This window comes from Cynoglossus semilaevis, chromosome 5 (genome assembly GCF_000523025.1).
Source record: "Cynoglossus semilaevis isolate Cse_v1.0 chromosome 5, Cse_v1.0, whole genome shotgun sequence".
In the NCBI taxonomy this organism is placed as follows: domain Eukaryota; kingdom Metazoa; phylum Chordata; class Actinopteri; order Pleuronectiformes; family Cynoglossidae; genus Cynoglossus; species Cynoglossus semilaevis.
Genome location: NC_024311.1, coordinates 12,492,205 through 12,518,911, shown reverse-complemented (window position 1 = coordinate 12,518,911; position 26,707 = coordinate 12,492,205). Strand labels below are relative to the sequence as shown.

The 26,707-nt window shown below is 39.8% G+C and overlaps 1 protein-coding gene across 1 annotated transcript in view; it reads right to left on the bottom strand.

The window, feature by feature from the left end:
- The window catches only part of LOC103379122 (CUB and sushi domain-containing protein 1), a 172,802-nt gene that overhangs the window by 93,322 nt on the left and 52,773 nt on the right, over positions 1-26,707 (bottom strand). Inside the window, exons 12-21 of the mRNA XM_025055552.1 lie at positions 20,578-20,718; positions 16,823-16,944; positions 16,661-16,733; positions 14,340-14,478; positions 12,601-12,788; positions 12,259-12,447; positions 8,918-9,034; positions 8,603-8,818; positions 8,221-8,409; positions 5,750-5,919 (exon numbers count right to left, since the gene is read on the bottom strand). Coding sequence (XP_024911320.1) covers positions 5,750-5,919; positions 8,221-8,409; positions 8,603-8,818; positions 8,918-9,034; positions 12,259-12,447; positions 12,601-12,788; positions 14,340-14,478; positions 16,661-16,733; positions 16,823-16,944; positions 20,578-20,718 — 1,544 coding nt within the window. The remainder of the gene's footprint in view (positions 1-5,749; positions 5,920-8,220; positions 8,410-8,602; positions 8,819-8,917; positions 9,035-12,258; positions 12,448-12,600; positions 12,789-14,339; positions 14,479-16,660; positions 16,734-16,822; positions 16,945-20,577; positions 20,719-26,707) is intronic.

Below are 26,707 nucleotides of genomic sequence, written 5' to 3'. Positions count from 1 at the left end.
ATTAGAGAGATTTTACAGAATCTTGTGAAAAATCCACAGGCTGAGAATTGCACATTCTGCTCATGTAAGAAGGTTTTAGCGGCAGAGCCTTAAATATCACACAGATGTCGGTGAGGTCAAAGACTCAAAGACGAATGATCTTTAAAACAGTCAACAAAAACAGTTGGAGAAACAGTTCATGTTGGTGAAATAAACCTCTTCATTTGTTTACCCCAATCAAACATCACAGGTACAGGTACGCCGCTGTGAGGGTTTGGCTTCACAGCAGTTGTTCTGAGTTTAATCCTCCAGACCTGAGAGGAGCAGCTGATCTGAGCAGGGCTTTCATTTCGAGCACTGGCAGCGAGGATGGAGCTGCACTTTGATGAAAAATTAAAATGGTGTGTTTGGTGTTGGTTTGTACACATGGCTGTGCGCCGCGGAACGGTGGTTAGTGCTCTTGTGTTGCCACCAGAGGGTTGCAAGTTCGAGCGCAAGAGATAACTAATGGTCTTTCTGTATAAAGTTTATATTACTATATAACTGGACGCCTTAAATTGACTTGAGTGTTAGTGATTGTTTTTCTCTGTACGTGGTCCAATGGTGGACGTCAGGGTGTATGCTGCCCTCCCCTGATGACTGCTGTGATTGGCTGCTGTTTCAATCGTGACATTGATAAAAAAATAATAGTGACAGGGCCAGCAGTTTTCTGGACACCTTTGGGACTGGAGACTCAAATTAAATAAAAATCACATTTTTTTTTTACATTATTTTTTTATGTTAATTTTGGAATCCAGTTGGGGGCCAGATTGGACGATTCGACAGGCTGGATTCAGCCCCCGGGCCACCAATTTATTAACACCGTGATAGAGGATGAATCAATTAGATTTAGGGAGTGCAACAATGTCGTAAATTGAAATAAATATTTCCCAGCCAATGGTGTCGTTTCTCTCATAGGTCGCGGGTCTTAAAATCTTAAAGGTCGGTTTTGTAAAATCAAAAGCGTACTTCGAGAAAGGTAGCATTAAAATGTGAGTGCTGTCACGCTGTGCAGTCAGTTACAAGTCACCGCTGGTCCAGAACTCGTCTTTCTCCCCTGTCCTGTTCTTATATACGTTCTCTCTTTAAAGCCAGGGTCAGCAAGTCTGCAGACGTTAGCAAGGATTTAAGCTAAACTACTCCAGCGAATGAAATCCCGGGTTATTAATGGGCGGCTGATGGTACGTAATGAAGATTTGAAAAATGACACGGAAAGGGTTTCGGCAAGATGGAGCTTTAAATCTACGGGCTGCAGCGTGCATGTTAAGTGGTCGCTGCTAAAAATGGCAAGTTAATTTACAGTGTGAATGGCTTTGAGTCACTAAAGGCAGTAATTTCAGACGGCACGTTGAGTATAGTTTGCGGAAGCTCATTAAAGGAGGTGAAAAGAAGAAAGAGAACGTCATTAACAGAAGATCTGAGTTGTCATGTTGCTATGTGTAAAGAAAAAAACAATCACACCAGAAATATGTGTGTTGTGTTCATTGAAGAGAATGGAAAAATTGAGGATAATGTAAGCGCTCAAATTCTCCTAACTCGATCTCATTCAATCAACAAACAATTTTGCTTCTCATTACGATCATCAACCTGTTCATGGCGGCACAATCAAGACACACAACAGCTGGAGGCAATTTATGGGAAACGTGGGAAGTGAGATGGGCCCATACAGTGAGTAGAGTAATGGCTGCCAGAGGGATGTTTGTGAACTGGCAACACAGATTTGAATTAAGCCTTGAATCATACACATGGATAATAGAAACAAAGATAAGCTAAAAAACAAACAAACACAAAAAGGCTGGCTTGTAAAATAATGTATAAGAGATAAGGCTCAGCCTCATACAGTGTTATATACGTGGTACAATTATTGGGTTGTTTTAATTCACCCAATCAACATTGTTCAACCCAACCTTCATGTTCAAAATATTATCTACTAGGACAAGGGTCTAGGTTAGGGTTAGGGTTTAAGTTTTAGCGTCAAGGTTTAGATAAACAGATACATGTTTTCACTGACAACAGCAGTTTCAACAACCAGGATTATTTTTACCCAAACTTCTAAGGACTGTCACCAGAGAACTGTTGTTTAACCACAGGTTCTAATTAAGTCTCATTTTTACCCAAACTTCTAAGGACTGTCATCAGAGAACTGTTGTTTAACCACAGGTCCTGTCCTGAAGTGACTGAGTGAAAAGCCCTCCTCTTCCACTATAGCCACCTAGCATTTGTCAGTGCAGATATATATTTAAAACCTTTTTTACTTGTTTGCTACTGACATGTGACATGTGCCTAAAAAAAACCTGAGACCATCTCACAGACGGAACAGTAACGTGACTCTTGCTGACTTCTGCGGGCAGAAACTGGATGTGACAGGTCTGCAGGTGGCAGAAATGCTAACGATAGAGGGCTAACGCTCACACTGTCTGTGTGAAATTAGCAAAGATGCTATAAAGGTAATTAGAAACAACAAGACTTATATGTATAAAACCATCACCTTTGTACCGATAAAGGTAATTAGAAACAACAAGACTTGTATAAAACCATCATGTACCGTATCCATCTTCATCTACTTTTACACCACACCAGACTTTATTTTTCAACACCTCCTGTTCGGCCAACTCTCATCTTGCCGTCCACATCTCGTCTCACCGTCCGTCTCTCTTGTTTCAATTCTGACTGTCTTTCCTCCTCTAACTGTTTCAGCAAAACTCAGTATGGTTAATGAAAAAGCCCTGCAGCTCATAAATCAACATGTCACCATCTGCCACCCCTCCTCACTGGATCCCACTCCCTCTCAGTGGCTTGCTTTTCCACCGCCTCTATTTTCATAACAGTTCCTCTACACCACCCACCTCGGTTGTCTCTTATCCTCGCCCTCCTCTCCAGGGCTAATGTATCAGTGAGTAAAATTAGTAAAGTGTGGAATTAGATGTTGTTTGAAGATATATTGAGCTTCAAGGCACGAAGGAACCCTGTGCCCCGAGCAAAATCAGCTCGTGCTGCATGTCGCAGGTGGCAAAAGGCATTAGTTCCATTATTCTAAGCCAGGAGAACATGAATGCTAATCAGGAACCCAAACTGCTACCTTGGGGCTTTACTTTCACTTCATTAGTGTGTTTACTCAGCTAACCAACAATTCTTCAGAAACGTTAAAGGGTCTCTTAGGTTGATGGTACCAAAAACCTGATAGAGTAAGACGTTAAAACAGAACTTTCTGAGATTGAAAACATGTTTAGAATATCATTACAGGTGCAATGCAACATTAACAGCTTAATGATTCTTAAAAATATGTGCAAAAAAGCTAAATGTATATGTAGACGTTATAGTACAGAGAAGAGCTGATACACGTCTGAGTGTTGACAGCTACGCAATATTGTTTCCTGGAGACGTGGTTCATGTTATACTGCACTCGTAACAATTTGTTGTAAAGTTTGACTGGTTTAAAAATAAAAATATGATCTGTCCATTTTTTTTTAAACAGCCAGATCAATGACATCTGCTTTTTTTACTGCTCTGGGCCAACAGTTTCAATTAACCTTCAAAAACAGATAGTTTTCTCTTTTGGTTATTTGATTCATATAATTTGTGCTCAACAGCATCTTAATGTGGTTCAAAGAAAAGAAAATTCAGTTTATAAAAACCGTAAAATAAAACTCTCTAAGAAAACAACAAAAAGATTATTTGGTCATCAATTATTATGCAGGTAAAATATATATAAAATATAAATATGGAGTTTGGACTAAAAGTTATGAGAAATACATCCCTATGTTCTTAATGGACAGTACTGTAGATCAAGTTCTTCTCTGGCCAAACCAGCTAGAACCGACGTTAACCTGCGTTTGGTACCTACATTAGAGAAGCAACATTCAGTTTGAAAATCCAGCATGAATTATTTTGTCTATTAAAGTCTTCAACAAATATAAACAATAATCCTCCTGACTACATACAGATTAGACTGTTTTAAAAAAAAGTAGTCCTGGAATTCAGCCGTCAGGTACCTTACAGTATAAACTTATACACAGAATTGTGGGTAGGTATTGTCTTAGTGCTACATTATTGCTGGAGATTACACAGTAATCTCTGCAGTAATTATGCTTCTGCTCATTGTTTGTCTAAACGCTGAGACAAATCTTTGGAGAAGACAAAAGAAGTGCCGCAATTTTACCTTTCTTACATAAGCCCTTTTATTTTATTTTTTTTAAAGTCAAACTCCCTCAGTGAGAAGGCTTTTACAACCACACTAAGGTTTTTGTTTGTTTTGTGTGTATTTTAAACCATTGAAGGAAAATTAAACACAAGGCGGCTCATCCTGTTCTGGACTTAATATCAGTAAAACCCTGTGAAAACACACAGGTTTAACCCATTTAACACAAAAGTTTATCAAGTTTGATTCATCAACAGAACTTTCCGTTGATAGGTATCGAAATAAAAAATCTCATTGAGGGACTTTTTGTTTGTTAGGATAAAACCACTCACATAGGTTTTTGGGAAATACAGGTACTGCAAAAAAAAAATCTTTTCATTAATTAGTTAGCGGCCTAAAAGTGAAAAGCACTTGTCAAGTGAATTGAGGTTATATTCAATGTCAACTAAAAGGTTGTCTTTGTTTCAAAAATGTGTCTGATTGAATTTGTGCTCGTTCAAGGACAGTATGATGAAGAGCTGAAGGACTTCAAATAGTTCAGTAATGCTTCTTTTTTTTGAGTCCCTTATTTGTCCCACAGTTTGAGTCTTTGCAATTCACACAGTCTGCCACAAGAGGCACCATTATGTATATGGTTCATCTGGAGCTCGAACCCAGGACCTTCTGCGTGTAAGGCAGGAGGACTGTGAACCTCTACTGTCTTAAACCTGGACTGTTGTCCCTGGCTGGACTCAAACCAGCAACTCTGGATTTACAGACGAAGGCTCTGTGTGATTGTGACACAGCAGCAGCAGCAGCACAGCCAGTCAGCATAGACCGCCCCTACAGGAACGGTAATGCTCTCCTAGCACATTTAACGCATTTACCATCTGAGGATGTCCTTGGCTAAACAATTCACCGAGTATCTACGTCGGCCCCAGGACGGTTCCTCGACCCACTGTTTAGTCAACACACGACCATCTTTACTGGACAGTTGTCCAAAGGTTTATATAAAACGGGACCTGCGTCCGTTTGCAAAAATAAACTCGACCCACTGTTTAGTCAACACACGATCATCTTCACTGGACTGTTGTCCAAAGGTTTGTATAAAATGGGACCTGGGTCCGTTTGGAAAAATAAAATTAAGAAAGAAAGAAACTGAAGGTAAATCCAAACGTAGAGTTGTAATGTGGTTTAATGCTGAAGATGCTTTAAGTTTCCTTTGGCACAGACTGTTGCTCAGGGCTGATGGTTATGACGGTCATTTTCCAGCTAACTTGGTGAGGCAGCAGCATTTCTCACAGGACAAACTTTGCCAAGCTTTTTAAGTGTTTGCTCGTGGCTGAGTCCCAGTGGCTCAGCAAAGCTTTTGATATGGAAAGAAAGAGAGTGAAAAGGAGCTGCTGATGTGAGTTGACTGCCAGGACCGAGGGTCCGTTCATGGAACACTGAAATTAAAATGGAAAATATAATGGTGGAGACCAGACCAAGGGCTGGTTTAATAAATACCGGATACCATTTCTGACACAATCTAAGGATTAGTAAGTAGAGGAATTAAACCCTAAACCTTGTGCACAGGGGCCGGGACTCTTTGTTTCCTGCGTTCACACCCACCTTCAGGTAGTCTCCATCTTGCAGCAGGAAGCTCTCTGGTTTCAGCCCGATCCCTTTGCCCTTTTCAGTGGTGATGCTGTAAATGCACTCGTGGTTGTTGTCGTAGTTGGAGGGAAAGTTGGGCGACAGGAGAATCCCTTCTGGTCCAACCGTGGAGGCTCCGCACTCGGCTACATCAAGAGAGGAAAAGGCCGGAACAAGAGGGGGAAACATGAGTCAACAGTTTACAGCACTTTCTCAAAGAATACAACACACCAGTGTTTTTAAAAGGCGGGGTCATGACCCCACATGGGGTCGCCTGACATGTAATTGATAAAATAAAATAAAATACTGATAAAATATATTTCAAACAGTCATTATTTTCACATTTTTCTTTCACTGTCTTTCACTTTCATGAATCATAAATCATGTTCAAATAAAATGTAGCACATAAATATATCTGACATATATCTGTCTCTGTGGTCACCAGACATTGGTGATGTTCAAATGGGGTCACAGGTCAAAAAATGTGGGGAACCAATGGAGTATACAGTGAAATATAAACAGTTTTACTGTCAATATAAAACACTAGGGTTCGCTGCACCAGCAACGACTATAAAATACACACTATAAAAAAGTTGGAAAAACAGAAAGTTGTTGTGACTAAATACTTATGTACCTTACTCACATAACACTAACTTAAAATATATATATATAAATGTGTAAAAAAGGCATTAAAACAGAATCATATAAGAGTTTACTGTACGTTTTAATGTTTTATTACCACTTTTCTCATCAAATTCTGCTGATGTAATTAAAGAACAATATTGATGAACGATATTTGAGTTCTGAATTCAACCTCATTAAAACAGTCTCAGGTTTGATGGACAGAAGAGCAGCTTCAGAAAAACACCTTCTACAAATGTTGGTCTGGTTATACATGTTTTTTTCTTTAAAGATTTTTTTCCCCCTGTAATTATACAGCGTTACCTAACAGACAAAGTGTTTATCAAAGTTTAGGAGTTCAAATAAGTGGCTCTTTATGCAAATAAGAGTTTTGTCTTATGTAAATGAGAGAAAGGAAACGAGACAAGCAGGCTTTTAACTCCCACTGAGGAGGACCACCGCTGCTGGAAATGGAAATAATGAGAGAGACAGGAGAGGGGGAGACAGTGGGGAAACAATGAGGAACTCAAGGCAACAAAGGGATGAGATTCCTTCAGCCACTCTGAACAAATCTGGCTCTTTTATATCAGATAAGAGTTGGAAGACGGAAACTTTTATTTCCTCAGATCTCTCTGTTTAACAAGTGGAAAACATTAATTGTGTGAAAGAAAAAAGCGATAAAAGAAGAATATGAAGATAACACACACACACACACACACACACACAAGAGTGTGAAACAGACCAACAACAGACCATGTCAACACTTCCGTTTCTTATCACTTTAACAAGCACACGGCCTGGAATATATTTCATACAGATACCAAATATACAATATGTCTTGAATCTCCTCTTTGATCTTCTTTTTTATTTTATTCATTAGGCAAAGGGATAAAAATCATTTTTAGTGTTTTCACAAACCAAAGATTTTCTAAATGTTAAGCGAACTCAGAATTCATTATTCGCAGGACAGTCAAAAAGTTTGTGTGTTGTCAGGTTCAACGTTGGGTCACACCTGCTTTTGTCAAACTGAATAAAGAGAGTTTCAGAAGAATGAGGAGGACACGGGATGAACAAGGTGGAGGACACCAGCTGTTGTTTCTGTTTCCTGTTGGTCAGGTCTAATGTCATGACAGATACAGTCATGTTGCTGGTGGTGTTTGGAGATTGTAAATGATCAGCCAATCACAGCCTCACACATTCACCACAGCATCCAGGAAACCAGTGAATCTTTTCAGTTACAAATCTAATTAAAGACAAATCCTGGCAAACAAACAAACACTGAGTCAATAATTAGGAAAATAATTAGAAAATTACCAATGTATCTGTATCTGGTTCTGACAGAAAACATTGTAACTATGAAATGAAGAAAAGGGCAAAAGAACTAAAAAATGAGCTAATATTGATGAGCTTATTTTAGCTAGATCAATAATAATATATTGAATTAGCTGAATAAAGTCTAAAAACAAACCAAAAATACAATCAAACTTTCTCAGAAAACAGCTGAAAGTTAGCCAAAATGAAATACAACAAATACAGATGCTTCCAAAAGCCCAGACAGAAAAGTTGAAGGTTGAACACAAATGCATCACAGTGACGTCGAAACAACCAAGATGTTTCCTAAACTCGCCCAAAACACAATAAAAAGTTTACCAGAAATTGTTAGAAGCTAAGTAAAATAAACAAAAAAACAAATGCTTGAAAAACTTAGCACAAACTCTAACTAGCGTTATATTAACCAATAAACAGTTACAGCTTCATTTGTAGCCGTTAACAAAATAAGTGAAATGAGGTTCAAACTCACACACACAAAAATACCAGAGTCTTACCTATACAGCGGGGCAATGTGTTGCTCCACACTCGTCGACCTCCTCCCAGACATGTGATCTTACTGTCTCCCTCAAGTCGGTAGCCATGGAAACAGGAGAAGGCCAGCGAGTCTCCGACTCGAAATCTGAACCCCGTCCTCCTGCTAAAGGCTGGCACACCTGGATCCTCACACGGTTCCAAGTCGTACTCTGCACATAGAGGAGCGCGAAATAACATCACCGAGGAGTCACAGCAACAGGAACAGGAACAGAGTGGGTAGGAGGCGAAGTATGCTGCGTTATCGAATTAAAAATATAAGGCTAAATATATGTATGTGTGACAACACAGCAGGTAGAACACGCAGCCTTAATTTTCTTTCCTGGGTTTCAAACCGGTTCTCACCTGAGAAGGTGATGTTGAAGCCTTCATAACTCATGGAGAAGTCCGAGATAAATCGTAGCTGAGCACTGAAGTTCCCAAAAAGTCCTGCTTTGACACTAGGGGGCAGAACATTGCCAGTGAGTCGAGCCACCGGCACTTGAAAGTTTCCGTCCTCTGTAATAGACAAGTAGTCGTGGTTCTCCTCCAGGTGGAACGTGTGGAAAACCAGATGGACACCTGGACAGTGTCCAGAGACTTGTATTAGGACGAGACATCTTTTTTGCCAAGTGAATTTGAGGATTATGACACAGAGCTCGTCTTCTCACGTGACCTTACCTTTACCATGAGGCACCTCTATAGTCCAGGTGCAGTTCAGAGAATTGGGGTAAAAATCAGGAAAGCCAGGCGACAAAATGGTCCCAGTTTTTCCAAAGACGTAGCCTCCGCACAGGGCTAGAAAAAAAAACAGAGGATGGAAAAAAACAAATCACATTAATGTTAAACCATCAAGTCCTGGGTTTTCACAGCAGACATCCTGACTCACCAGAGTGGACCAGGCCCAGGTGTTCCTGATAACATTAATCATGGCTGTGGCACATTCAGGAACCACATTAACTCCAGAGTTGACACCTGAGCTTTTCCTCAGGTGACATGTCACAATATCTTTAGGGTGAAAATGTAAAAAGTGTTTTTCTTTTTTTTTTAACCTAACGCAGCATTTCCTCCATTTTTCTATCAGCCATAGAAACTCAGTGAACCGTTTACAGAAGTTGTCGAGCTAATAACAAAGCTTTAATCTTCAATGCATGACAGTTTTAATTTTTCTTTTAACTTTTTGTGGTAATTCAATCATCAAATGACAATTTCCTTCAAAAAACAAATGCAGTTTCCACCGTGTTCAAGATTGTATCTGATTTTTTAATTTCTTGTTTGTCCAGAACAGAACAATAAACACGGGGAAAAGGTCAGACCAGAGTTGATTTAATTCAAAACAACTCAGGGACGACGTCTTTATTGTTTTTCTGACATTATAATGTATTGAAAACTTAAGTCCAGGATCCAGGACCAGCTTGGACCTGAGGACCCAGGCTGGGTGTTGGAGACTCCCCGGAGACAATGCATAAAATACTAATGTGGAACAAAGCAAAATGAAAAAATACAAGAGAGGAGGTGCAGCGCCGTGGAAACGACCACAAAAAGGTCGTCAATCTCTGCTTTTCCCAATTCCCTTTTTTCTCCTTCTGTCACTTTCATCTTCTTTAGTACTTTTTACGTCAGTCAGGCTAAAATAAAGTGACTGTTTTGTTCATGACTGGCACTGAAAAGTGTTTCTCTTTGGAGTGTGGAAAGCACATCCTGAGCCACTGACAGAATCACACAGCCCTGTTTTCACCATATCTTCTAAAAGGCTTCTGTAGTGAGTTTTAATTTTAATTTTAATTTTTTTGATGATAATAAAGCTGGCATGTGTAGCTTCTGAAAACTGTTTTTTAAAAAAAGTTGGATCACTTTGGGCGGCAGGGGATGATTGACTGGAACATGTCTCGCTGAGAATATGACATGGACTCACAGGAAGACAGACGCTGCTGTCAAGCTGAGGACAGGCAGATACAAAAGTTTTCAACTCACGGTCAAAAGTACTCCACATTTATACCGGTGCCTACTGGAGCTTTTTGTGGTCCAGGATTACTTTGTCCCACTCCCTCCGTTGGTAATCATTTTTCGTTATTCCAGCCACTGCCTGACCTCATTTCCTGTGTCTGACACTCTCTTTTTAAATGGCGGTTAGCAATACATTTACATTACATTTACATTTATGCATTTAGCAAACACTTTTATCCAAAGAGACTTACAGAGGAGGATTACCATTATCAAGCATGTTGGGTGTTGTTGGGTTGACGACAATATCTGACTGCATCCAAATTTATGCTGTGTTTCTCCATGACGACAATATCTGACTGCATCCAAATATGGCTAATACTGTGTTTCTCCGCCGTTTTCAGGCTTTTGACTTCATTTAGAGAGCACAAATTTCCGGCGACATGTGATTGTTGCTGTCTCTCAATGTCGATATAGCGTATGTTCGAGTGAAATAATACAGTTGTACCCCAAAACACTGCACCAGCACAGTGAGGTCTGAGTGGGCCTGGTTGTGTTTAGTAACTCACAGATGCCCTAAAAATATGCTGCTGTTGGTAAAATTACATTTTTATACAGCCATAGAAACAGGCTCCTTTGAAAAGAGTAAAAAAAAGTCTGGGCTCCTTTGAAAAGAGTAAAAAAAAGTCTAGGTTATTTAACATTTTAGGGAGAAAAGAGTGATCACAAAAAAAAAGCAGGAGAAAAGAGTGATCACGGTCTTAAAGTGTAACGCAAATCAAAGTTGGGCGGCGCTCTTTGTTGACAGCAGAAAGAATGGGTCTGTGGACTGAAAGCAAAACAGATAGAGAGTAAGTGTTGGAGACAGAAGTTCACCAGAAGTCCTCTGCAGCCTCCCTGCTCTACACTGGATTTAATGATGTCCCTGGTAAATATGTCAGGGAATTCATACAATCACTGTGACAGTGTTTCAGGTCACTTCGAAGAAGCTGTTGTCTTGGCGCCCACCGCAAACTTCAAAATGTCACGGCGCCCCTTCAATTGTCTTCAACTGACAGAAAAATGAGCAGCAAGCATTCTGTGTTATCTGTTTAGCAATTTAGCTGACCGGCAGGAACAATATGGGTTGTTTGGCTCCAACAAAATGCACCATTACTGAGAGTGAATGGGCTCTGCATGCCCGCCGCAGGACAACAGGTATCCAGGCTTTTCTTTTAGGTTCAATATTGTTGAAATAATAACTTTTGATGGTGGTGGTATAATGCATATTGCTGAAATAATAACTTTTGATGGCGGTGGTATAATGCCGTGTGTGTGTGTGGTGACGGAACAGGATGTTCTTGAAAAGTTAACAAGGCATACGTACAGTCGGCGGCCATGAAAAAACATCCCTGTCTTTTAAAGGCAAGTTGGTCAAAAGCACTGGAAGGTGATAAAGTAATGCATTTTCTATTGACATTTATAGTATAAGGGTATTGTATAAAGCTATGGACCATACATTTATATTAATATAACTACCTGTTGAGAGGCTGGCTGTTGATGCAGAAGATAAACTGAGGAAATTAGATTATTGGATTCTTTTTTTCTTCAAATGTTGCTTTAGTCCTATTTAGAGGAAAATATACCAACCCTTCAATTCCTTTCATTTGACCAGAGTTGTCAAAAAATAAAAAAACTGATGAACAACAACAACAATATGAGCATCAGCGCAAACAATTATTATTATTTAACATGTGACTGGTATAAAAAGGAAAGTGCATTTAAATGGAAGACATTTAGAAAAATATTAGGTTAAATTGAATGTGTTTTCAATTGTCCTAGAACTTTTTGACCTGTATGTGCTTTAGTTTTTCTTTAGTTTTTCAATAGAAACCACAACTGATGTAAAAAGAAAAACCTTTAAAAAATTCACAATCATCAGCTACAACAGTATTAAAATATTTGTTTTGTGACACTGGGACGTTTATCAATAACTTTGTTAAACTTTTGAACGGACATTAGAATCTCACAAAGATGATCAACTGTTGAGTTCAAGCCTCGGGCTCATTGCGCTGAAATAATAATAAAAACATTCTTACCATCACAACTAGGCAGAGCGTGACTCCACTGATGAGTCCGCTCACAGATGATTGGCTCCTGATCACTCAGCGTGTATCCAGCATCGCATGCAAATGAGACCTGGGAACCAATGGAAAAGCTTCCGCCGAGGCGACGGCCATTGACTGGAATACCAGGATCAAGACAGGAGTCTGACTCCATGGTCACACCTGCCAATCAAATACAGCACAAAGACGCAGACAGGCCTGATTCCAGCAATAAAGATGTTAAGGTGTGTATTCAGATCACATAACAAACATTCACGCTTCTCGTGCACAAGTGTGTATTTTAGTGGGTCGACCAAACACTTCTATCAGCCTTACTCTCATATCTGATACTGAAGCCCGCCGCGGAGCGGCTGTTGTCTGTGGTGAACAACAAGAACAGGAAGTTGGATGTGGAAATCAGGAAATGAGGTGCTTGGGTGCCGTGGTATTCGCCGATCAGTGGAGACGAGGCTGAGGGTCCGTCTCTGATTTCCAGGGTATCGTAGTTAACCTCTGTCTGAAACCTGGACAAACCCAGACACAACCACGAGATGGAAAAAAAAAAAGTAAATTCATGTAACTGACACAGTCACGACTGAAGCTGTGGAGGTGAACATCTCAGCTACAGACACTTCGTAGAGTTTGTTTTTACTCAGATTAAAAACCTTTTAAATCATTTTAGGGTCAGTGAGAGTTTATCAACTCTGAAGCAGTGCTTCATTCTAATTCTGAGCAACCTTTAAATAAAAAGTTCCAGGATTCCTATCTTCCTAATACTTATGTAATACTTCATTTTTGGGGACATTTATTATTTAGATTCCAAGCAGATGGTGGGAGTAGAAAGTAAGAGAGAGAGGGAGGTTTTGAACACAGCAAACAGATCATTGTCATATGTCCTCAGAATCGCACCAGCAACTTCATACTAGCCAAATTGAGCCAACTTCTCTGTACACATATGAAACCTAATAATTTTTTTTAATGTGTCGAGGTGATGTAGTGACGGGAGTCAACCGCTGCACCCATGAGTCCTTCAACTCCTTCCAGCAACTTAACTACTTAAGTTAGCGATTAGCATAGATGTGCGTCGTAAAACTGAATGAATGGCGGGGATGTCTGAAGGTTTGGGAACGCCACAGTTTTCTTGTGAACTCGATAGGAGAAAGGACAACTGAGAAGGGCAACGAAAACATCCCATCATCCATCCATCCATCCATCTTCGTTCCCTTCGCAGTTACCGGGGTCGTGGGGGCAGCAGTCTCCACGACCGCCACCCAAATCACACTGCACCGTACCAGCCTCTGGTGAACCTTCCTGCGGGTGGTGAGTCCACTGCAAGGTGCCAACCGCCCGAACCGCGATTCGATCTTGCCCAGGAGGTGAACCCTGCGGTTCCACACTAATGACAGAGACATTGCCTCTGGGCCAAAGCGCCACATATCCCATCATTTAGTCGAAAATGGACTGTCCCAAGCGCCACATATCCCATCATTTAGTCGTAAATGGACTGATAAAACATCAAACATGAAAACTGACTTCAAACAGTGTCAACCACTGTAGGTGTGATTGGTACCAGAGGAAAACAAGACCAGTAAATCTCCTCTGGCTTATGTTGACACCAACACACACCAACAACCGATGTACAGAACCTGTGGCTAAACATAACGTTGCACCACCATTGGCTACCCATAATAATTTTCCTCCCTCCCTGACTCACTCAGGCTCGTTGACTAACGCAGTTACCTACAGAAAAACAACTTACTCCACCATGAAAAACGATCCATTTGAATTAAAGAGCTCATTTGACGCTGACTTCTGCTTTTGCACCACACGAGTGTGAAATTATACATCGCCCTACATCTCATCCAAAGAAGACATACAGCCACAGCAGTATCGGGATAATGAGCTTGAAGCCGGCATAAATAATTAACCTCAGTGGAAACTCACAAACTACATTTAAATCTGACTAATTTATAATGCTTATAAAAGGCTGGCTACGTAATCTATTGGCTGAAGGGAAGGCGGAAAAGGTAACGGGTATATTGCTATGAAGAACCAAAAAAAAAACAAAAACCAACCTGTCAAAATTAATCTTCACAGCGTGATCTGCTCTGGCTTCAATCACCCACTGGCAGGAGAGAGAGTCTTTATAGAAGGACGGCCAACCAGGAGAGAGCAGCACGCCGGTGGACGCTGTGAGGTGGCCGCCACACGGAGCTGCAGGCAATAACAGACAAACAACAAACAGAAGTCCGAGGATCAGTTCTAATGTGAGTGGTGGCTTTGATGGATGTGCTGAGAGTCTAATTGGTTTTTCTGATTCTATAATGTATAAAGCACCAACATCAAGTCAGGAAAAACTTCAACATATTTCATTGGATACCCACTCCATATTACACATTTAGCTGTAATTTATATATATACATATATATATATATAGATATAATGGACAAAATCCTGTCATCACTATCACCATCCCAAAGACATTCGTTTTTCATAGGCATTTGAATCTGTAACTATTATTTTGATCTACAACTCTTCAACATTTTTGCAATTGAAAATATACATTAAATAATCTAATTTAATCTAATCTAATTCGAATTACATTTAATCTTGCTTTGTCTCATCCAATCCCATCTCATATTATCATCTAATGTAATCTAATCTAATCTAATCTAACCTAATCCTGTCACATCTAATTTTGCTTTGTTCATCTAATCCAATCTCATATCATCAATCGAATCAAATCTAATCCAATGTAATCTAATCTAATCTCTGTCTGCAAGAAAAACAGAATCATTGCTGTGGGCTGTTTGATTTCAGCTCTACATTTTGGACACAGCTCTCTCTCTAACTCTCTCTCTCTTTCTCTATCGCTCTCTCTCTCTGATTGCCAATTGTTGTCACCTCTCACCTCATCCTGACCTGGTTATGAAACCAATAAGTCTCTCTGGCGTTATGAGTTAGTTTAACGACAAAAAACTGAATTATTGTTTTCATTATTAACAAACAAACAAACAAAAATCAAACATGAGTTCAATGTTAAATGTGACTTGTTTAAGGAAAGCTAAAGTTAGATCAGCATGTGGGAACACAACTGAGGAAAAGTATTTGTGTGTGTGTGTGTGTGTGTGTACTTGCTCATATTACATCAATTTAGCAAGTTCATCAGCTGTCTACTTTGTTTCCTTTAAAACGTCCTCACGTTTCCTGAATTAAAACACTATATGCATAAACATATAGCTGTGGTTCTAAGCTGGAACCCAAGCTGAGTAATTATAGCAAAATCAAGTATAATTGTCTTAAATGTCACCAAACCGTATCTTCTCTTTGGCTCATTTGACTGCACCTCAGCAGACGTCACACTGGCTGCGGCTCTGCCACATCTCAACGCTAATTAACGGCTCACTTTGGAAGTCGCAAAATCTCAATTATGGCTCATTAAATGCAAAAAGTACCTCGTTAGTTGAGTTTTGATTTCGCAGCAATAACATAGAAAAGGACACGATATGAGCTTCGACTTTTGAAGTTCCTTTAAAATCTGTCAAGAAATTAGAGGAAATTAATCTGCGGGACAGCAATTAGATGTGGCATTTATGATTTCTATCTTCTTCTAATTGTAATTTGTCCTTTCTTACGTCTTCAGATCTCAAATACCTTTGCCCTTAAAGTTTAAATAAACCTTTTAACAACTCTCTCCGCTCCCTGTCCTGTAGACTGTATTTAATAAGGCTAGGCCATTTTGTTGGATCGTTTCTATCCAATTCATTAACACGAGGCAACGTTTGATAAAAATGATTTCGACTCTAATCGCACCACGAGACGTCAGAGAAACGCACGCCAACTGGAGTCAAATGTTTGACTTTCGCCTTCAAAAACCGCTAAAATAATGGTGTATTGATATTCCCCCTTGTTCTTCCATTACTGCCCCGCTTATCTACATGGAACAGATACATCTCGGCATAATGAATGTGTTTCACTGAAAGAAAAATAGAAAATAGTTTGAGGAGAACTTCTCAGTGCGGCCATTATAATTTAGGATTATTGTTCAGACGACGGAGCTGCATACAAATAGACCAAGTAAGTGTCAGAAGGCTGGAGGCTAAAGCAATTACACCAGGAAGTTTATACAGTTTGTAAGGTGCGTAAGCAAACTTAAGCTGCACCGCAAGAAGAAAACAGTGACAGGTCTGTAACCTATGACTTTGGCAAGAAAGACGTTTCGGAAGTCAAATAAATCAATAAATATATGTGAATGAATATATAAATATATATATATTAAAAAATATATATACACATAAATACACAGTATACATACATATATATATATATATATATATATACATACATATATATAGGAGATATTTTATTGATTAATTGACTATAATGTTGTAGTCACCTTCACAGCGTGGAACTGCTGCAGACCAGACCACATTGCCATCCTGGATGATACACGTCACCTGATCCGATCCCTGAAAACATGAAAAAACGTTGATATAAAGATTTCAAAATTCAAAAAGATCCAATGTGTTTTTACGCATAAATGTTTTGAATGTTTTACCTGTGTCCTAATGAATCCTTGATCACAGCGAAAGGCCACAGAGCTGCCCAGCTGGAACTGGTCACCGTACCTTTGACCATTGACAGGAACTCCGGGGTCGTGACATTCATTCTGACCGAACGCTGGAAGGAAAGTATTATAGGCAAATAAGGCAAATATAGAAAAAATATGTTTCCAAACACAACAAAATACAAAAAAAAGTTTCTTCCCCTGGTATAGAAACATATTGAAACGTATCCCATAACATTAAAACCCTCTTCTATTTCCTCAGTGTCATTTCGTTGCGCACAGAAGATTTTTCAATGAATGGATTTGCTCAGAACACATACATATTTACTATTCAAATAATATCCCCTGATTCTTCAATCAATTTTAAATCCTGGAAACAGTTTGCCAGCTTAAAAAAAAGTGTTGAACCACTGTCAGCGTACATGACATCTTCACTGATTTCAAAATGAGGGAAAGGAATAATCTTCCTCCGGGTTTGACGCTATCATATTCAGTTGTTATAATCCCTATTCCAGAGATTAACCTGATCCCAACAAAGGCACCAGCCCACTGATTGGATGTGTCTTGGGTCCCTTAGCTACTAATGGAGGGAAAACCGGGGAAGGAACGAGTGTTGAACACAGAGAGAAAGAAAAAAAGAAAAGCTCGAGAGGTTAGATGTTTCCATATATGAAATGATCACTGAGTGAATAAAAAAGAACGCATGTGGAATATGAACCAGCACCTAAACCTAAAACTACCACAGAAATGTCTGGAAATATATGGCGGGATAAAGGAGAAGTAGGATATATTCCATACGTATACAAACTCATAACTGCAAGGTGACACAGAAGAAAGCAGAGTCTGTCTGAAACAGATTAAATCCTCAAGTGTGTTACAGGACAAAAAGTGTAAAACTGGGTTTGAGTGTGGATGAAAAAGCAGAACAACACAAGGAAGACGGAGAAAGAGCGAAAGCCAGAGATCAACACGGCAGATTTGGGAATAAGAAAAAGAAAAACAAGGGGGGGATGGAGGGGGAGAGGGGTGGCAAGGGTGCTGGCACAGGGAGCAGTAGAAGTAAAGACACAATGTCTCGCATGACTTTCTTCTGATTCAAGGAGCTCAATCCTGAAGTGGGGGCTGAAACAAGGCGCAGGTTTGTGCTTCTGTCCATAATGTTCAAAAACCAGTGGGTTTGTTTTTTAAAAAGCAGCAGATTCGCTTACAAGGTCAACAAGGTCAACAAGGTCAACAAGAACATGTGCTCTGGCTGTTCATTAGGATGCACAACAACAACAGTGTCAAGGCTGGGTTTGTACAGTCGAGGGCTAAGCAGGGGTACGTGGACGTCTAATGGTACACGAGGGTATCGTATGATAAAGTTTCTTTCAAATTTATGTCAAAGAACATCATGGTCATGGAGGTGATCAACACAACAACATCAAGTGGAGATTTCTACCTTTTCTCTATGGTAAATGTATGAGAGTTATTTACAAACCTATATATGTGTATATATATTTGTATATATGTGTGTATATATTTTGATATATACATACATGTATAAAATATAAATATGTGTGTACATATATACACATACACATATAATCATATACTATATATTTATATATATATATTGTACATATATTTTAATTATCGTTATTGTCTTGCTATTGTCTAGCAATTATTCTGACCTGTTGTCTGAGCAGTTAACCTATATTCCCAATGACATCTTTTGGTGAAGATGAGGGTTTTGCCATAAGACAAAACTCATCAGAGGTCTGATATATTTTTACTGAAGCTTTGCAAGAAACTGACAATATTTCACATGAGGTGTTAAAAACACAAACAATAAACTGAAGGGAAAAAGAAACAAACAAATCTTCATCGAAAAAGAATTCTGTCTTTGATCATTATCTACCTTCACTGACGTCTTCATCAGTGTCACAGATTCAAAGATTTTGGTTTTCAAAATAATTCACGTAAAGAGGAACCAAGAGCAAATGCCATTTGTATTCATATATGCATTAAAATGTTAATAGATGGAACTGGTGAAACAGCACAAATGGTCTGATGGCTTTTTTAATCCCAATAAAGAAATAATGTCATCAACCAATCCTGTTGCATTCTGAAAAAAAAAATCTAAATGTTTGAATGGATGGTAACATTTTTAACTGTTTATTTAAATTTTCTCTTTTTCAGCATGGGAAAAAAACGTATTATTAAATATTAAAATAGTATTAAGGACGGAAAATTCAAAGGCACGGCTGGGAAATACTAACACCAATACTTCTAATAATAATACTAGTATTAATAATTAAAGGTACCAACATGTGCCTGGATTAGATATATATATTATTTAATATGCAGTGACGGTTGAGAAGATGGAATGAAGTGGAGTTTTCAGTTGAATTTCACCTTTCAAACAAGTCGGAGACAAGGTCATTTGGAAGGCAGCGTGTGAAATGGTGCAAAACCGCATGATAATCAGTTTGAATTAATCAGAGTCAGTCATGCTGAACCCGTTCACTTTGGAGCAGATAAATATACCGAGTGCAAAAAGGCGTCGGTTTTAGAGCTGACAATGGAAAAGGACTTAACCGCTGTAGGTAAAGCATAAATAAGACATGAAAACAGATGATTAGGAGACGGCAGGACAGATAACGACATCAGCACTTCGCATGGTAATTCTATTAGTCAGTAATGTTCAGCTCTGAACGCCGCACAACCAAAGGACATTTATGAATTTGGATTGAATGCGATGCACAGCACGTCCTCTACGCAGGACGAGCGAGGCCGAGAGTCAGTGGAGAGATAAGGCCCCTCTCACTCCTTTTGGACAATAACGTCTGCTGCTGTTGGACTGAACAAGTGACAGAGACAGCAAATATTTCTCACCTGTGTCTGTACAATTACAGACCGGTCGAATCCAGAAGCCCTGGCTCGTCAAAATGGAGTTCAAAAATTGGCTGCTTATTATTCCTGTATTTCTTATACAGTGTTTGGAATGATTTCTTTACTGTCAGGTGAACGCTTGTTTTTCTGAAGAAACAGACTGTGATGTCATGTCTAAATACAAAAAAAACAAACACCTGGTGTTTATCTGCGGTCATGACTGCTGCCCTCGTGACCCGGTAACGGATAAGCGGATGAAAATGGATGGATGGATGGAAACAAACACTAAAATGGATGGATGGATGGATGGAAACAAAGCACACACTGCAGACAACTGTAGGTACAAGTACACAGACTTCCAAGCGAGCAACACAACATTAAGGGGATAAAAATCAAATACACCGCGGGTCGCTGCTCACGCTAAAAAAAAAAAAAAAAATCCTATGACAACCACACCGAAACTTCAAAAAAACTTTGTAAAATAACTGCAATTGTTTGGTCAGTCACATGAAATCATTGTGTTCTTACAGCCGGTCTGGTAGTGTGAGGACCTGGAGGGCCGTTCCATCCGACACAATTAGAGGTCTGATGGTTTGCATGAGGGTCGAGTGATGGAGTCAAATTACCAGAGTGAATTATGGTTTCGCTCCACTGCCCAGATGTCATTCCCAATTTACGATGCCCAGGCCAAACAAGTGACAGGCACTAAATGCAGTAACCAGTGATGTCACTTTCCTTCCCCGACAGGAGACCGACACCACGCTGCACATTTGTAATTTTACAGATAAATATATAGTGTAGCTGGAGAAATCATAGCATAGTTGAGGTTTGGCAGACGTACTTTGGGTGGAAAAAAACAAAAAGGTACAAACTTGTGTAGCTGATGTTGAAGCCCTTCCCCGTGTTGGAGTGATCCGACTGGAACTCCAGTCTCATGATGTGTCCGTTGGAAGCGATTTGCGACGGGACATCTTTTCCGGAGAACGTGCCAAATGTGGTCGGTTCGGACAGACCTAAAAAAAAAAATCAAACACAATCAAAAAGAAACGTTTCAGGGACAAAGTTCGACGATGCCCAACTAATATCAGCCGCCTGGTGAAAAAGTTAAGAGGAGTCTTTGAAACGTGAAGGACTCCCAGGGAAGATGAAACAACGCCCCAGGAGTTTTTCAGGAGACGTATCCAATGTGATTACAGCTGGAAAAGATTGGCCAGATTAAATTCGTGTTCGTTCAATAATAACTCCAGACCTTTAAGAACGTGCTGTTTGATGTTCGCTGTTGCACACCAGTCCAACAAAATATGCATTTCCGGCTTTATTGAATAATCCATTCCAGAATGCACCTGGCTACGTTTTAAATACAGCCTGTGTTGCAATGGAATGATAATCCATTTAGGAGAAGCAAACAAGAGTAATCATAAAAATGTCTGTAAAAGGTATTCATGGTTATCAGCCCCTCAAGGACATTTGTTTTTCACATCAACAGGCAGCAAGATGTGCAGGAATCAAAACAAAACAAAAAAAAAAACGTCAATGCACAAAAGTACAAGCCCTCAGATCTGCCTGTGATATTCACTAGCCTTACATGACATGGAGTACAGTACACCAAGTACTGCAGTTGGTTCATGTGATGGTTCAGGGTCACGGTGGCCGTTGGGGAAGAAACTTTTCTTCAGTCTTTCAGTTTTTTAAGACGTGTGACTGCAGAGACATCTGCCTGACAACAGCAGTCAAAACAGTCTGCTGTTTGGGTGTGAAGTGTCCCCGGTGGTGGTCCGGGCTCGGAGTCCGATCCTTGGAGCGTCGATACATTTCAGGATTAAAAAAAGTATCTCTGATGCTGCACTCGTCTTAGCATAGAACTCTCTGCCGAACACGCAGAACTCAGGCAGAACAGTTCTCTCCCTCAGTGACCTACCACCCCAGCACCAAACCCCACTCCCCCCCCCCCCCCCCACTCTAGTCTGCCCCCCTGTCAGCACTGATCCTCCTCCACTACCACCACCAAGAAGTTCCATCAGGACAGGGGAGGTGGCGCTGTGAGAATCCTTTTCCTGGATGTTTCAACCACTTTTCAACCACTTGGGGAAAAAACCTACACAAATGCAAGTGGACTCCTGTCTAGTTACCTCGCTGTCAGAGCGCAGTACGTCAGGGTGAATAACATCACCTCTGACACTGTGGTCTGCAGCGGGGGACGGTGCTGTCCCCTCTCCTCCTCACCCTTTACACCTCTGACTGCTGGTTTAACTGTTAGCTGTGTCACATGTAGACGTTTGCAGATGACACAGCCATCGTGGGGGGTATGAGGGAAAAGGAGGAGGATGATGATGATGATGATGATGAGGAGGAGGAGGAGGAGGTGTACAGGTACAACCTGCAGCTCAACACCTGTGTTAAAAACTAGAAACAATGTGTTATTTCTATTGTTACTTTGGATCAACTTTCAAGTTATTAAGAGTTGCATTAGTCAGTAAGATACATTAAGCTAACCTTGCTAACTTTTCTGACTGTTCAGTTTTTATTATTCATTTCTTTTAAATCAGCTTCAGTCACATGGGCCTCCTTTAATTCTCTTCAAATCCATTTTATTGTATTTCCTTTTTCCTTTTAATTTTTCTGCTTTAAACTTTTTTGTCTTTATCTTCCTCAGACTTTTGTCTGTTTTATAGCTCAGGTTTTAGTTTTCATAATGATTTGTTAGAAGGTATTTAAAATGTGTGTCTTCAGTTTTAGCCTGGAGTACGACCAGAACCGTACAATGCTGAAATACGGCCAAACAAAATCAAACCTGGACAATCCTGACGTACACTGAGCATCAATCTCAACAAGACTACGTTAGAAAAAATAATTAGGTTAATTAGTTTGTCTGTTGACAACAATGGTGATGTTTGAAAAAAAAACAAAAACTGCAGCCATAAGTAGTTTCAAAGTCTCTACCTGTAGTACCAGCTCTTGTGAAAATGGTCATAAATATTGTGGATGATTTACCGAGGGTGACTCACACTCTGAAGAGGCCAGGTCAGTGACATTACAACCAGCTGAATGTGCCTTGAATCACACATTCCTGGATAGTTTTGTCACCATTGTAGCGAGCATTGATTCTCTTTAAGTACCCATCATGCCTTTGGGAGTACATGATTGCGATGAATGACCAGGCCGAGGCTGGCTGCTTTGTTAAGGTACATTCCAGCACTATGGCACTGCCTTGATACACATCGTATACCAGGTGAATGGTGGGGAAAAAACCATTAGAGCGTCACAATTGGCCCGTGCAGCTGTAACCGTGCTTCATGTCATTCCTGTTCAAGACATTTGTGTCACAGCGTAGGGCTATTTAACGGAACAAATGGCTAAACACTTTTGTTTGGCAGAATCCACTCGGCTCTTGATGCTGCCGCTCCCCAGTGATCCAGCCACAGTGACACATTCAGTAAGAAGAGCCATAAAACCCCCTAAAGGGCTGCGCAGGACAGAGCCCAGCAGGCACATATCAGTGAGGTATGAATTATACATTATGCAGTAGGGAGGGAAAAAAATGCCATACCGTGTGCAATAACAAGACTCTGAAACAACAGGAGTTGGTTGATGGTTGATGGAGAAAACAAGCAGCAGGGTTGCATTTTTGTAGCAGGTAGAAATAAACAGATTAACCACCAGCAGCAGTGTTGGCAGCAGTGGCTAACAATGTCAAAAAAAGGGGTTGCGGAGCAAACGTGGGAGCCCGTGGTTTGGTAAATACCACTATATTGTATCGATTGAATGTGATTACAATTTTGTTAAGATGTGACTGGTGATTATGAATGTCAAGCAATGCTGATAAACCCAATTGGCATGCACAGCCTCTCCCTGCTGCCAGCGCTAACGCTGAGCTCAGTGCTGTTGATTTCCCTCCAGGACTCCACCAAACTGATGTTGCGGCAGGAAAATGTGATTCATCACAAAGTGGCTGCAGATTTGCATTGACAGGTGGAGCCGGGACGCCGGCGATTTGACACAAATCTAGAAAAGAAGTCGGTAAACTTTCAAGAATAGGAACTAAAATATATAGCTTCGACAGACGTCACACTGGAAAAAGTTTCTCCATAAACTTGGGCTGCAAATGAATGAAAAGTGACATGATTAGTCATGATTGATTAATTGTGATTAATCTTGATTCATCTAGACTGGAAAAAGTTTCTCCATAAACTTGGGCTGCAAATGAATGAAAAGTGAACTGGAAAAAGTTTCTCCATAAACTTGGATTGAATCACTGCAAATGATTGAAAGGTTTGAAGCGATTAATCATGGTAGCTATTCTGATTGATCATGATTAGTCATGATTGATTAATTGTGATTAATCTTGATTCATCTAGATAAATCAAAGGTAAAAATATAACAAAAAAATGACATAGCTTATATCATTGTTTCCTGGGTCGCAACCCTCAGGTGGGTCGACAAGAGTTTGTTTTTGTTTTTTTGGGTCGTCTCGTATCATGTTTCCCAGGAGTTTACATATTCGAATTTGTGAATTGGGTCACGAAGGTTTGTGACTTTTAAAATATGGGTCCCTAGAAAAAAAGTTTGGGAAACACTGGTTTATATTGTACATACATTAAGGTAAATAAAGGTAGGGTCTGTGTTTTTAATCTATATTCCTGATGCAATTATTACTATGGAAAAATGTCAAGAACATATTTTTTATGTTTAAAAATAGCTGAAATCTTGCAAATGTAATAATAAAAAAAAACTGGATTTCTTTCTCTTTTTTATGTTATTCATGGTAGAATTTTAAGGTTTGGATTCAGTGCACTTCAAATGCAGCTGGGATTGAATTCCAAATTGCCAGCCTCCGTCCATCAGCAACTCTAAAACATCTCTCACATATCCATTGCTTTCTTCTATTCATTTCTTTTGATGGAGGAGACACCTGTAGTTGAATGAGAGTGAAGTGAGCGCTCATCAAAGAGAGAGGATTCCAAGAAAAGCCTTTCATAACAGCCTTCCTACATGTGCCTCCGTAGCCGAGGTTTGGGGGCTCGGTAAACCATACTGAATGATAACCACTCAATATTTTATTCCAGTTTTTACATTTCAAGAGACACTTTTATATTTTATGGATTTCATGTTTCTTTTCACCAGCCCAGATGGATCAAATATAGCTCTGGCCACATCATCATCTACCACTCAGAGCTGTTTGTTTGTTTGTTTGTTTGTTTGTTTGTGTGTGTGTGTACCACTGGCTGGTTTTCAAGACTTTAATACAGTGTAGGTGCAGGATGGTCACACTGACAGGGTCATATAAGACTATCTATAAATAGATGTGATATAAAATAACGGTGAGATTTTTAAGCCAACAGAAAAGTTAAGTGCAAATAGAGACACGCAGTTCAAGACAAGTTTTTTTGAAACTTAGCCGATGATCGTAAACAAACAAATAAATACAAGAAACTGAAATCTACGTCAAGTTTGGGAGTAACAAAGAAACTTTGTGTCAAATCCTAATTGAGCCTTGGTTTCAGGTCAGACTACAGGGTATCCCAGTTCTAGAGTTGCCAACCAGCACTGACTATTTCTCAGTGTCTTCTTCCACATGTCGGCTCTGCTTCCACCTAAAACTAGACATGGTTTCAGAGTGAATCGGTAGTGAAGTATTGGTGACTGTAGAAGAAGAAAGGGCGAGTCAGTGAGCTAAAGAAGTCGAGTGATTGAAGAAATGTTTGACCCCAGTAAGGTCCAAAGTTTAAGGTCAGATTTCACGTCACATAAAACAAATTTGTGTCAAAACAAGTCCAGTGGTTTAAAGTTAAACTCTAAATCACCAAAGAGGTTTGTGGGACCAAGTCTGCACTGAAAAATGGGACGGCGACCGTGCCAAGACCTTTATCTTGGCTTCATCCTGATTCTCATCCAAATCCTTTTGGTCTTTACACTTCATTTCTGGAATTCTGGCGACTTTTCTGTGACATTTCTTGACACTTTTTTTTGGTTACAGTGTATTTCCTGGATGTATTCAATAATGAGACCCAGAAGTCAAACAGCTTATCTTTTAGTTGCCTATAATTTCTTTCCTTGTGGTTGAAATGACCTCCCACAGAATGAGACAACACAGCGTTTCTATGTATTGCTGTTACAGGGAGAAAATCAGTATGTGGGTCATTAAATGGACTCTGTCAGTGGGAAAACTGTTGATGCATCAAATCACACTTAAATGTGTTACGGGGACAAAATATCAGACAGCGCCAATCGATTGTTATGATCAATGATGAACAAGCGAGTCTTTCTATCTCGTTAAATAACTCCCTCAAGGTATGGTTTACTTCTTAAATCCATGTTTTATATTTACACTTTATTTCAACGGAGCGCTTTGACTCTGCTTTTCAGTTTTTACTGGTAAATAAATCTGGTCTGTGTCATTTTGTGATAAAGAATTTATGTTGGAGGCATCGTATCGTAGAGTTGGCTCCAAATGTTTTCAAGAGTTTTTTTTTTTAACCATTTATTCACACAGTCATATTTTTCATATGGACCACAGTTCCTGCTTCTATCTGTCGTTCAGCCCCATTGACCTAAGCCATTGTGTGAAGCAGATATCTCGATATCTGCCAGACTCTAACAGCACTACAATTTTCCCATGATTCCAAACCTTTATAATTTCCAATAGGACCCGTCAAAGACACGGTCACCTGAGAGTGCTCTGTGACAGCTGTGGTTTATCATCGAGGGACGAGGGCAGCAACTTCAATCCTAGTTTGTCCACCTTGACAATGTAAATTGCCCTGCAATTGTGCAAAACCCTCTAACTAAAGTAAAAAAAAATTGAGTGGAGAGAGACGGGTTTATGGCCACTCAATTAAACACAATGACAGTTGATGGAAGTCTGATACAATCACAAACTGTTTTCTGTGTTTTCTGGGCTGTACATTTTACAACAGTCAAACTAATCTCAAACTTTGTCAAACTCATTTTTTTATGTTTTCATAATCTGTTCATGTTCAAGTTTGAATGAACTCTTCCTTCAGG